Here is a 14,012-nt window from a genome sequence, read left to right as displayed (position 1 = left end):
TAGATTTTCTCTCGCTGTCTAAAACTGATTCAAAACCACTGTCTTGACCTGTGGTGCCTATTAAAAAACCATTAGCACTTCTCAGGAGTATGGAGCATTAGATATAACGCCCAGGGCAATTATATTTTTTTCTTTAAACTGTCTGCTGTTTTTTTCTTCTGCCTTTCCTATTTTGGAATTGATGTGTGTATAGTAGAGAATGGCTAAAACAGCAGTTGAGTACTTCCTGGCTACATTCTACAGAGAGGTAAAAGGATTAGTATAGAGCTTCCAAAGATAATAATTTGAATGTCATATTAATTAATTGTTATTTGTAATAATAGCTCTTTCCTTAAGGGTCTTTCAGGATCCTTAACTGCTTATTAATACTGCACAGATAAGGATTGCTCCCTAGTGGGAGAAATGAGATGGAATATGGAAGCCTTTCAATGAAAGCAACAGTTTGGTTTGGGAAAGGAATAAGAGAAATAATTCACTGTTTGAGTAAATGGAGAATTAAGATCACTCAAACGCAATTACCAGAGTTCACCCTGTGTACTTAAAAAGTGCCAGGAGATGTCATAGGCTGATGTCTCTGATGCTTTTGGTACAAGTACAGCCCTTCCTGCCAAGACTGGAACTTCATTTGGTGGAGAATTCAGGTCTGTCTGGCTCACAGGCATACCTGGACCTCATGGACAGCTGTCAAAACTAGCCTTAGTTAGCTACCTTTGGCTGACAGAAACACGCAGCTCCAAATGCAGGCTTCTCAGTGTGGGCTTTTAAATTTCACCAGGTGAATGCCCAGCTATCTAGCCTGCACCAAAGAGCTTGGTGCCACTAGCGTGCAAGTTGATTACCTTCAAACTAGGCTCAAAGGTGTCCATATGACCTGCCAATACATTTTTTACAACACTGTGAATGCCCTTATAAAGGTAAGTGCCCTACATCATCTCAGAAACATTCCTTTCTTCAGCTCAGTGCTCTTGGCTTCAGACCAGAGTTTCTTTTTATTTTGCTGTTGAATGAAACCTCAAAGCAAAGACTCTACTTTGCTGACATGGAAGATAAAAGAGTGAGGGATCATGGAAAGATTTCACTGAGCAGAAACTCAGAACCATGGGTTTGGAGGCAGTGCAGACAATGCTAAGCAGCAAGACAATGACTATTTCGTTCTCTTTACCCTTTCAAGCTCATGGGATGTGCTTCAGGAGGAGGGTGGCACAGAGTTTTTTGAAAGATTTACTCACCTTGTAGAGCCCATGGCTGCAGCTGCAGTATGTGCTTTCCATGGTGTAGCTCCTCAGCACACCCATTTCCTTCCATACCACCACCCGGGCAGTTGACTCCCGGGACTTCTCCACCAGGAAACTGCAGCTGTTCATGACAAATGCAGGGGCCACTTTATCCAGGATTTTAGGAAGAGTCTGTGAGAAAATATCAGCAGTGATGAGAAAATGAATTGAACAGATGTGCATGTGTTCATACACACATAGAAAGAGACACCTGTGTGCATAATCAAATATATCTGTAGACACTGTTACTGAGAGCTCCAGCCAGTGCATTATGTCCATTCCATGTGAAATCCTCTGATTTGTTTCATCCCAAAGACTCAAATAAAAAATATGCCGTACACTTGGAGTATCTCATTCACAGTCAAACATTTTCACACCCAGTAGTTTGGGACTGCTGAAGTCACTTTTGTTTTCAAGCTGGTTTGGCATTAACCTACACCTCCCTGTTGAGAGGGCTGCAGCCATAGTTCAGTACCTGATATTCCCATTCTCTCCTCTCCAGCAATACTATATCTTCTCCCATCATGCACCCACAACTGGGCAAGAGATTCAGCTATGGGAGGAGTTTTGTCTGAACCTAGCATAGAGCAGAGAGAGGGGACGTGTATTCTCATGGAAAGTCACACATGATTATATGACAATAGAGCTCAACATTTGGTTAACTTGCATTGTGGGGGAAAAAAAAAAAAACACAAAATTTCTCATCTGAGTATACACTTCATCTGGAGAATCCCAATAAAAAGTAACCATGAAAAAACAGTAAAATTTACATCTTAGAACTGAGTGATTTTCTTCTTCTAGAAAGCGTATTTCCCAACAACAAAGCCTATAAACAATACAAATACACTGCAGTATCAAATATTTCCATCAATACAGTCATTACACAGTGCGAATTATGTTACTTTCAGACTCTATAAAAACATATACTAGATACATTAACACCAGGTGTGCTCTGTGTAGAAACTGGACCTCTAGGTACACATACACACATTGTGTGCCTGCCTAAATGTTAGTGCTGGTATACTAACCACACCACATGCCGAAGGACCATTTGATCTATCTCGAGAAGATCAAGCAAAAGGAGATATTCATTATTTCTTTGACGAAATCTTTCTTAAACATCTGAACTGAATGGAATTATATAGAAGTTCCCGCTTATTGCTAACAGCGTTTACCTCTGAATTTCATTCAGTTTGGTGGTGAAAGCCAACCAGCTAATTTTACTTTCTAATAACAATCAGTTTCACTGACTGATTCTGAGCAATTGTAGTTCCGTTCTGTTAAGCTTTACTTCAAAGTACTGCATAGGAATATTTGGTTTCATTGAAAGTGAAAAAATAATGTCTTTTCCTAAAACATGTTTGATGTGAATGATAAAGCTTTGGCCTAAACTATTTTGCAATATCTCCTGCAAACAGCTTGACACTATATATCTCCATTCAAAAAAGTAAATTACATTTTTAGTATATTCTGGCTACAGCTGTCAATGGACTTCACCAGTTCTGTAAATTAGAGATCTAGAGATCTATAAGGTCCATTTTTCAGTTGAAAAAACTGAGGTCAAGAAAACCAGAAGAAAGCAAGAGATTCAATTCTAAATCTCAGACTCCTGTGAATGTCACTCTTAAGATCTCCAGAGTGCTGCAAAGAGCTACAGAACTCCCTTTCCTGGGGGCATATCGAAAAGAGGAATCTTTAAAATTGACTGCTTGCCTTACATGAAGCACTCAACATTTCTGGATTGCCTTCAACCTGCTACTTGGTGCACGGGGATCACAAAACAGTACGCTTTCATGCAGTGCTTCCAGGTTTTCCTGGATTTGGGTTGAACAGGAATTAAAAAAAATGCAGCAAAGCCTATCACCCATGTTTATAAGCCTCAGCGCAATCATGAGATCCAGTTAAACTGTTTGTGAAGATTCAGATACTTTTCATTCTGTCCTTATCTGAACCAACACACAGATTTTTTTTGTAAACATATACTACCAAATACAATAATCAGCTCCCTAATCCAGTTTAGCTTCTTAAAACAATTGAAATTATATGCATAATCAATCTCTTACATTTAATTAAATAAAAACGCTGGCAGGTAACAGCAATGTCTCTGTACACAGGACTCATTTAGGAGCATTAGCAAATCTGAATTTAATATTCTTTTCATTTTACCAGCATTCATTGGATTTCACACTAATGGTTCTTTCTTCTCTACTTATTCTTCTCATTAATTATCTTCCAATAGTATATTTTGAAAGAGTGAAAACATGCCCTTTTAAAGGATGCTTTTACACTCATGCAGCAGTGTGACTGTTCCCTTTCTCACTCACAGCTGGATTCAGCACGTTCAACAGCAAAGGCAGCTACTCCCATCACATAGGACCCTGCTCATAAACCTCCAATCCCATTAGTAGAGAATGGAATTGTATCTCTTTACTGATGACCCTGCAGAGACTGCTGTCAAAGGGGCCTGGAATGGCTATCAGAAGGACAAATCTTCAAGCTGGACTTTGTGATGTCAATGCTGTGCAAGTCACCCAAGGCCACCAAATATTAGAAGGTAACGAAAGCTCTTATTCCTGTATCCTGTCAAGGGCTACAGCTGAGTCTATGATCTACGAGGTAAAGGTTGTTCCAAAACCCAACATTTTCTTGAGGTATTTAGTTCCTGCTCCTGGGAAGAAAAATCAGTCATGGAGGCCAGATTAACCCCCAGAGACCTACAGGAGGCAGAAGAGAATCCCATGCAAACTGGGCGGTGACACAGGTCTGAGTCAGGGGTGATTATCTGCTGCAGCTGGCAATTGCAGATGTGTTCTGCTATATACTCAGTTTCCCCACCCTAAGAAGGTGACCCATATGCAGGAATTGCAGCAGGCACTCATCTTCCATTTTGTGCAAAAAATAGGATTTGAGCCATCGAAATCTTTCTTATAGGTTCTGCAGAGTATTCTTGGACAGCCTTGGAGCCTTTCTTCATTGCAGATTCAAGACAGGTTCCAGATGCTGACAGAGGCATTCGAATTCTGTTTGCGTAACAGGGAACCATCCTCAGCATTTCCAAGCCCTCCGAATTCAAACGCACCAAAGACGTCCTGACTCTAAGGACTCTCCCTGCTTTCTTTGTGAAACAGAGTGTTTGCCACAGGGACCCCCCCTTAGCAAATGCCAAAGCACTTTCTCCCAGTAAAGTTTCAGCACGCTGGGTACAACTCCGTAAGATGAACACAGATATGCCGAAGTAGCAAAAATTATGAGGAGATGTAAACTGAAAAAGACTTTTCAATATCTTTCAGGTTGGGGTGAACCAAACTATACCTCTATAATCAGTTTAAGGCCACAAGCAATGTTTTGTGAAATTAACATTTTTAAGACTATAATTAGAGTTTATAAGATTATTTTTTTCCACAGAAATTTGTCATTTAAAAGGAAAACATCATCTATTCAGTGGCTGAATTCTCTGGTGTTTTAGGTGGGACCAGAAGCATTTTGTGATGAAGCAATTCAACTGAGTAGGACAGTGGCACATTATCATTTTTTTCAGTTACCATTTACAAAATTCCTATTAATTTTCTAATTATGGTGGAGTGAGGGGATGAAAGTTTGCACCTATCTCCAAAGCTTGTGAGCTGGCCTTATCTTAACTAGCTGCCTGGGTGCACATATGTGCCAGTGATTGCAGAAAGGAACAAAGTAGACCTACCCTGTAGCCAACATCTTCTGTGATAACTGCTGTGTCAACCATGCAGCCTGCTTGCCACAAGGTCTCCTTGATGCTGCAGCCATAAAGAAATACATTCTTTTTCTGGGAGTGTCCATGGTAGTCACAGAATACCTAGGTAGGGAGAAAAATAAAGGCAAAATCCTATAAGACTATATAGGGCGGTTGCTAACATTTTTTTCAGGACTCTTCAGAGTAGTTTAGACTCTGGGTCACGCCTATAACCTGTGTCAAACTCTGTTAGGCAGTAGTATCTTGCTTTTTTTATTCAATCTGACATGATCTCAGTAATCTGGAGTCAAGAGTAGCACATTTCTCTCTGCAGCAGAAATAAACATGACACCTGTGCAAGAATCCATGACAACTCAGGAACCTAAGGGTTCATGGTAACTTAAAAAACAGAGCAATTTGTCATGCTCTTCCTACCTCTAAACTCCAGCTTTATCCTCATGAGATTTGAAATCTGTGCTTTCCCAAGCAATTAATCATCACTTCATCATCTTCAAATTCAAAACCTGTGCTACATAATTTTCAGGAAAATATAATTGTGCAATTGTATTGCACAACGCTGTCAGATCTTTGCATGACTTCCTGGAAGCCAAGCACAGAACGTGACCTATCTTCATAGTAAATTATTTCATTCCGCACTAATCTATCTGTCTATCTAATCCATCTCTCTCATGTCAGCTGTCATATAAACTAGGCACAAGGCACATTCCCAGTTTCAGCGGAAGTTTTGATTGCCTTTATAGGTAGATATCGACTCCTAAAGAAATGAAAATCACTATTTAATGACCCAAGAGGTAAATACTGACCCGAGCCTTAAAGAATAATCAATCTCAGTGCCCTCTGAGATATGAAGTCGATATGCACACCGCTGTTACATATGTTCTCCATGTCTTTATCAGGAATATTCAGAAATCTGACAATGAAAAGACAAGAATTTCTAAAGAGAAGGAATTGGTTCAATTTAGACAAGTATTCACCACTGAGTAGAAAGGAGGTTCAAGATCTTGTTGAGCAGTTTTCCAGGACTTATGCTGGAGACAAAAGAAGGGATATAGGAAGGTAGGGAAAAATTATGAATCACTACAAAGAGAGATGGGAGAGAAATACAAGGTAAAAAAATACACATATTCTTACATAATTACATACACAAGAGGGGAAAAACAGAGTAGATGAGTTTCTTCCACCAATAGTTAGGGAAAAATCTACCCAAGTATGTTTATTTACTAGCTATACAGTAACTAAGTTCAGCCACAGCAAGTCAGGGAGTTTAATTATCCAGGAACTGAGCATGTACATTCTTTCAGCTCCTCTGACAAACAGCAGGTTGACATAGAGGAGGGGCTAAGGCACACACGTATAACGAACTGTCTCACTGCTCATAATTAGGTGGGCAATTTTACATATTTTATAGCAAATACATTGCTGCTTCTTTTGGCTTCTGACTCGTCAACTATCCGTCCTGTACCACCTCTCTCTCCCAGCTCTCTTTGCAGGCTTCTGGGTCTCAACATTCCCATCCCTGCAGCATCCACTTCCCACGTATGAAGTCTGTGAACAGCGACCCAGCCAACAACAACCACTCCGACTTGGCTGATACCCTTGCTACCTAGAGAAGGCAGAAAGGGGAGGACAAACAGGGCAGTGTGAGAGATGCTCATTGGTGCAAACCTCCAACCAGCACCATTTCTAAAGGAAAAATACCAACATCATTGCACAGACACCAGAGATTCAGCCCTCTTAGGCTATGTGCATATTTACAGGGCTTTTGCAGCTCCTATACTTGAAGTAGCTCTGTCTGAACTACAGCAATTATTCTGTAATGTTTCCTTCCAAAGAGCTGCATTTATTGGTTCTCATAGTGACATTTTTCCAGCCGGTGTTTTATCTAAGCTATCAGTGATACACAGTCACAGCTTAGGCTAACCACAGGTACCATCTGGAATTTATTCTTACGAATATCAAATAGGATTTTACAGCTTTCATCTTATTTCAAGGCAGAGAACCCAGCTCAAATTGATATCAATTACCTGCCAATTTAAAGAATTACCAACACACAACAGACACGATATATTATCTGCCTAAAACATTATTTTATGTATCAGAAACCACACAGAGATGACCAGATAGTCAGATAGTGAGGCTGCCTGATCAGTAGCAGGTCTATAATTTTGCACCTCAAGAAACCTGCAGATGAGTCCTTAATGACAGGTCTGGAATGAGACTTCTTTATTGACACAGATTTATCAAAGCCAGGCTCTGTAACATGGCTGACGTTTCAGGCCATGGGATCTTTCATTGATTGTTGCCAGCTTCCACAGTAGAAGCATCAGTGCTAATTGAAGTATTTTCACTTTATTTGCCAGTTGCACAGAGCTATATTTTAATTGTTTGCTGGATATTGCAGTCACTCCCAGTGTTTATACTGAATTATTCTTATAATACATTCTTCTGCCTCATTGTGACACTACAGGTTAGCTTGCCTCTCACCATTTAGCCAAGAATAAGCTCTATTTTTTAGTTTGAGCACCCAATACAGATGTCTGGACTAACACTGAGTAATCTTGGGACCTACCAGCCCTTTTTCTCTGCCCTGTCCTTCCATATGGCTGGGACACCAATATACATACACCAGTCAGATTCCTGAGGTTTGCACCCACTGGGTATGACTCAAGAGACACATGCAAATTTTCATCTATTTAAAGGTATTTGCCAGCACTGATCATCCTAAAGGTATGGACTGCTTTCTAACTCAAAAACAACCTTCCTCATGAGTCACAGAACCAGGCACCTTTTAAAATAAAGGAAAAGCAAAACAGAAAATGGAAAGCAAGAAAATCTGCTGGAAAACTGAACATTTTGAAATCTCTTTTTTTCTTCCATAAAGCCTCACTTTTTTCCTTAATAGCGTTGCAACAGCACTTTGAAGTTTTTGAAGTAGACATGCCTAGGACTTTTTCCTCACAATGACCTACATCCTTGCAGGCAGATGTTCGTTTCCAGGCTTGACATAACACCTTCGAATAGCTGCAAACTCTCCTCAGTGACTCCTGGTCCACTAGGAAGTTCTTTCTGTGCCCCCCAAGGGCAGCCTGCTCTTCACTGCAGTAGATTCTTTGCACAAGCTCCAGGTTCCCTGTTGCATGCTGCAACTGCATCATCAGGTCTAACTTCTAAACCACTGAAGTTTCTCACCACAAATGCTCAAGGAAAGAGCAACTTTCTTCTCCCCAGGCAAAGGGTCTCCAACACTGCCACTTGGCTGCTCCCAGTCGAAAAGAGATCCCATGCGACAAAGGGCTGCAATATCCTACTGGAGTTCCCAGAGCCCAGAAAGCATTTTGCAGGCTGGTGTCTATAAACCTACCAATTGAGAGGGCTATGGTTTGAAAGACTGTTAACTTTAAAGTTCTTTCCATTTCTCCTTCATGCAGCTTTTCTCTGCTTTGAAGAAACTACTTGCACACCTCCAGGATAAATGAAACTAAATCACTTCACAGAAATCATTTGGTTATCAGTGAACTTGCTTCTATGGGATCTTGAAGGTAACAAAGAGAAAAACAAAAAGAAAAAAATATCTCTGCTAGAGGAGGAAAAAGGCATTTTTGAGCATGTATAAACTAAAATCAATGCGCTCTTCAAAGGTAAAGAAAAATCAGTTTACCAAGTCTGACGTGCAGCCTGTGAGTGAGGGAGATGATAGGATCAATAGTCTCCCTTCACTCAGCAATGATGAAAACTTGCACTGAGTGTTCAACTTTATGCACCTGGATATGACAACGATGGTTGCGTATTCAAAAAGGCCAGACAGCAAATAGCAGGGTAAAAGAAGACTGATCCTACACTGCTCTCTGCTCTGAACCAACGGAAAAGGTTGGTGAGTAAATTCACAACTGTGAGTTGAGTTTCCACGATATTCCTTGGCCTGCAGCGAACTTCAGGGCTGTTGCTTTAGCCAAAAAACATGTTCCCACAAGAACTCACTTAAAGAAGGTCACAGACATTTTCACCTTGTCTGGGACTTTTTTTATCAAACCCACAGGGAATGAGGTATCTTTTGACAATTCCTGCCTGACTGTAACTATCACCAGCTGACCTGCCAGCCTGTGCCTCCACATATGTTCATTAACGTTTGAAACTCCCTGTGTTTTTTCTTGATATCTCCAAACTATCTTTTTATTCTGCTGGGCAACAAGATGGAGCAGATGGGATGGATCCCAGCCCTACCACCTTAGCTGCAGCTTTGAAACAAGACTCATCTCATGAATTTCTGGTACCTCCCAAAATCAGCCATTTTCTTTCCATTACCAAAGCAGCAAGGCAGTTCAGACATTTTGAGGGCTGCTTTCTGTGTTTCTGTGATTGCATGGGTTGCACCAACATTGACTTTTGCGCAGTTCATTCTTTGTGGAGTATCTCCTATCATTGTCATGAAGATAGCAATAACCTACTCATAATATTTAGCTTAGTTGGAGTACTCTGAAGATACTAAAGAGCTTTAAAGAATTCATTTTCTCACTTATATTCCAGGTGTGCAGAGATTCTGAAATTTGGAGTTGTTGGTTAGAAGATTCAGTAAGTAATAAATATTCAAGACTTTCAAAACAATTTTATAAGATGGAAGTGTAATGGCATATGATGCTTTACAAATTCCTCTAGCTCTAAAACATGACTGTTCACCCAACTACAGTAAGCAATTTGTATACAATAACTCACAAAAGATCCTGGAAAAGACTCACCAGAGGAGCTCGGCCAATGCTGCGCAGGTAATAGAGAAGACCTTTAGCATGGTAAATAGTAGGGTGGAGCTGGGAATTGGGTGTCAACCACTGTCTGTTCAGATCATCCCCACTCAACGAACAACGATGGCTGAAATCAGAAAGCAACAGATCACAAACCAGCAAAACAACAGCTGACTCCATAAAGTCTCCGATTCTGCAAGCCCTGGCACAACGACAGGGAATATCAGAGCACAGATATTAAGGATTTGAACATCGGGTTGGAATGAACCAACAGTTCATATTATATTTCAAAGGTACTTATACTATACAAATTTTACAATTTCCTTTCCTTCCAAGGTTCACATAGTTGCAGTCCTGATACTAAATGCATTTTTTCCTTTACGTAAGTATGTGCAAATCAAAAGACTGCTAGCAAACAAAAAGCTTTCCAAAATGTTCTAAATTCTGTGCTATCTATGAAATTTGCCCAGCTTATACAGAGCACAGGCTTCTCCAAACCTCCATAGCAAACAAGTACATCCAGCTCCTACTCATTTTAATTGAAGACAGGCACTTGAATCTCTTCGATCAGTCTGAAATATGAATGCACTTAAATGAGATGAGCTAGATATCTCATTTAAGCTTCTCCACAGACAAGAAATGCTGCTATCTAAAGCACGTCAAGAAGACCTTGATGCATGCTACATCATTATATAGAACAATTACCTAGCTTTACTGCAAAGGCTGAATAAAAAGCTAAATAGGGATCTCAGATTTGCACTGAGAAAATGTTTCCCTTAGTTAGCTTGAACATATCCTGTTACTGCCTCAGTGATCAGTGGAAGATTGTGCAGGATACTTGACCATATGGAGAGGTGTATTGCTGTGCAATTTTGCAAAACCTAACTAATCTCCCTTGTTAGTGACTGTGTTTAGATCAGAGCTTCCTCACGCTCCTCAAAGGATTTGTTGTAATTCGGTTCACAATTTTCAAATTGTGGTGTGCTGACAAAATTCAAGAATCAAGTTTCCAGCTCATGAGATATTGTGGTAGTTCCTTATCATCTCTATACTATCCAGCTCAGCACTAGAATGCTGCTTCTGGGGACATTCTAAACTCGGACTGGCTTGTACTTTAAAAAAATAATAAAAAAAATCCCAAGTGTTGAATTAATTTCTAGCTGCAGAGTTGCATCCATCTTTGCTGTTCCAGCCTCTTAAAACAAAATAAAGTACAAATGTATTTGGAGGGATTTGGCCTGTCATTGTATCGGCAGAGGCTTGCACTGCAGCTAGGTGTGCTTCCTGTAGTATCTTTAGCATTATCAATGTCAAATGATGCTTAGGGGAAAAGTGTCATAAAGCACGAATGCTTTAAAAAAATAAAAAAAGTCTAAACAACGAAGAACGAGTTAAGAATCACAGAATCATAGAATGGCCTAGGTTGGAATGAAATGCAAAGAAATAATAAGAGTCCCTAAGAATATTTCATACATTTTTTTCTGTAGAAAAACAAGGTCTCTAATGCCATCTTGGGGTTTCTGGCAACATCACAAGATCCATTCCAAGTTTACTGTAGTTTCACTGTTTTCTGGACTGCCCTCTTTCCTTGTAATCCATGGTTCTAATGTTACTCATTCAGCAAATCGGAAAACATTAGCAACAGCTAATATTTGAAAACATGACAACTTCTGGAAAGTTTATCTAAAACTACCTTTAGGTAACTTTAAAGTTACCTTTAGACTCACTTCTGATCTTCAGGACAACAGCTGCTCATCTGGGACTAGTAGCTATACTTCTGCCAAGGAGTAGTGTGCTTACAGTTTTCTTTTAATAGGTACAACCCCACAGAAAGACTCACGGTGTTGCATTCAAAACCTCATCTTTCCCCAGTGTGACTAGTAAAAAACGAGACCCAAAAACTTCCCTATCATACACGTATGATGTCTTTGAGCATGACGAAAATACCAAGGAGCACAACTAATGGAAAAAAACAACAGAATTTCTGCTCTGAGAAAAAGAATAACAAAGGGACTTTTATTCTCATACTTCAATGTAATATCAGGAAGAAAGTCTTGTTATTTCAAACCTACAGAAATAGTTTTTCAACACTATCATTGCTCACATGCAAAAAAAAGCCCTATTCACTTCACCTTTCCTGTTGGAACTGACACAAATTCATGTCTACCCAAAGCATCTTCACATGTCCCTCTGCTAAAATGCCTTGGTACATGCTAGAAGAATCCAACATACAAAGTCAGACATGAAGGGGAGTAGAAACATGACAACTGAAAACTACTTCTAAAAGGATTCAGTAAATACAGAGATTAATGCCAAACCAACTCCAAGCTCAGTTTTTCACTATTCCTTAGATTAAACTAAAAACCTCTGTAAAAAACTTCCTTATTCCTTCAGAATATACAAAAAAATCCCATGATCTGATAGAAAAGCATGTCAGAAAAACTCCTAATCAAGTCTATTAACACATTAAATCCAGGCAGAGGGTGTGACAAGGCACTGTATTTTCATGCCACAGATTCTGGTTCTACTGTTGCCCACAGACTGCAATGCATTACTCATACATGAGCCTGGTTTCCACACGGCATGCCAACATCTTTGAAGTCCACAGCACCCTCACTCTTCAGACAGGTTTCACTCTGTCCCTAATCCAATTTATCAGCTCTGTTGCTTTGAAACAAATCATGATTTTTCTTAGAGGTGACCCTATGATAAGGCAGTCCCCTCCCCTGCAGTTCACAGATGCTGCTGGTTGCTTAGTATTAGTTTAGTAACTGTAATCCAACTCTAAAACAATGAATTGAAAGCTCTTACTTACTGCAGGGAAGGAAGGTAATATCTCTGCATGTAGGCAAGAGGTGGGAGGCAAAGGTCAGCTTTGTCCCTTCAACAATTGACATCTCTACTTATTTAAACGACCTTCAAATACTAGCCCTCAGCCTGGCAGCTTGTAACCACAGCTCTTCAGGAGACGCAGAACCTTAATTAAATTACGAAAGGATGATTTTTCCCATCCTGCTCCCTCCTCCCATCATACTGTTGAAGTCTGTTTACTCTTGTAGATACCAGCTCCCTGCTAGCCCTGTTCCCTCTTAGCTCTTCCTTTCGTCTCTCTTTCCTAATAGCGACGGCATTCACAGATAATGATTTTGTCCATCATGCTTTGCAACCAAGGGTGAAGGTAAAATATTAAGCTGATTTAAAGTGCTGATAGCAAATAAAGGGACTGGGAAGTTGAGACTGGCTTTTCATGTTTGGCAGGATTTAATGAAATTTACTGCTCAAATCAAATGCATTCTCAAAACACAGTTCCAAGCTATTATATTTGCTTTAAATGTTTTATGTGTCTTTTCTCCCTTGTAACACTAGCAAAACTCCCTGCTACCTTGGACAGGACTAAGTGGCAGCTCAAAGGAAATTATGGAAACATTTGCCAAAAAGAATTCCAGTAAGCAAAGGAAATCTCACCTCTATGAGTCTATACAAATCACTTGTAATTCTACTATTTGTTACCTATCTTCAACCCAGATGCATTATCCAGATACATTCAAAACAACTAAACTGCATATCTCTTATTCATAAACCTGATATCTTTTTTACAGACTTGCCTCCTTTTCTGCCTTTAGACACCCAGGACATTCTTTGATGTGCATCAGCCTATAGGATAGCTACTGGTGGTCTCTGGGGCATTGCTTGGCTACTAAGTGGAGCACAGCAAAAGGAGATGAAGAAACACATTTGACCCTCTCCAGACAGATCCTAGTAGCATTTCCACAGTTATCTGTAAAATGACTAACAAGAAGCTGTGGAGCTGGTGGAAGAAGAGATCCTCTGATCCTTATTTACTAAACTTCTTTAAATGGTCATGGCCAGAAAACACTGTCACAGTGGTCAGAGCAAGGTCCTCAGCACTTATTACTGCCCAGGTAAAAAAACACTTAAGCATTCTGTTCTCCAGATGTACTCCAATAGTGCCACATAGTCCAGTAAGATGAATAAAATCAAAGCATTTAAGCCATCCAGCCCCTGGAGAAAATAACTCACGTGACTGGTTCCAAGCAGAGTAAATTCATTCTTAGCTGAATTTGTTAGTGAGCGCTCGCTTCAAATATCATCATTATACATCACCAAGAATATTCCTATTTCTATGCAATCCTCAGCTTTGAAGAACTACTCTGTGAAAACTGTAACCCTGGCATCTGAAGTTGATACACTACAGATGGAAAGACCAGGTTAAGATTTCCCTTCTGAATCTATAGGAGGTAACTGAACTCCTAA

General features: G+C 39.9%; 1 protein-coding gene across 1 annotated transcript in view; it reads right to left on the bottom strand.

Moving 5' to 3' along the window:
- The window catches only part of AGBL1 (ATP/GTP binding protein-like 1), a gene marked incomplete at its 5' end in the record, with an annotated part of 148,096 nt that overhangs the window by 34,379 nt on the left and 99,705 nt on the right, over positions 1 to 14,012 (bottom strand). The window contains 3 exons of the mRNA XM_009870309.1: positions 1,230 to 1,406; positions 4,972 to 5,103; positions 9,735 to 9,864. Of these exons, the coding sequence (XP_009868611.1) occupies positions 1,230 to 1,406; positions 4,972 to 5,103; positions 9,735 to 9,864 (439 nt within the window). The remainder of the gene's footprint in view (positions 1 to 1,229; positions 1,407 to 4,971; positions 5,104 to 9,734; positions 9,865 to 14,012) is intronic.

The sequence above is a fragment of the Apaloderma vittatum genome, unplaced genomic scaffold (genome assembly GCF_000703405.1).
Source record: "Apaloderma vittatum isolate BGI_N311 unplaced genomic scaffold, ASM70340v1 scaffold4725, whole genome shotgun sequence".
NCBI lineage: Eukaryota > Metazoa > Chordata > Aves > Trogoniformes > Trogonidae > Apaloderma > Apaloderma vittatum.
Note: the sequence above shows the minus strand (reverse complement) of the source record. Positions and strands in the feature narration are given on the sequence as shown.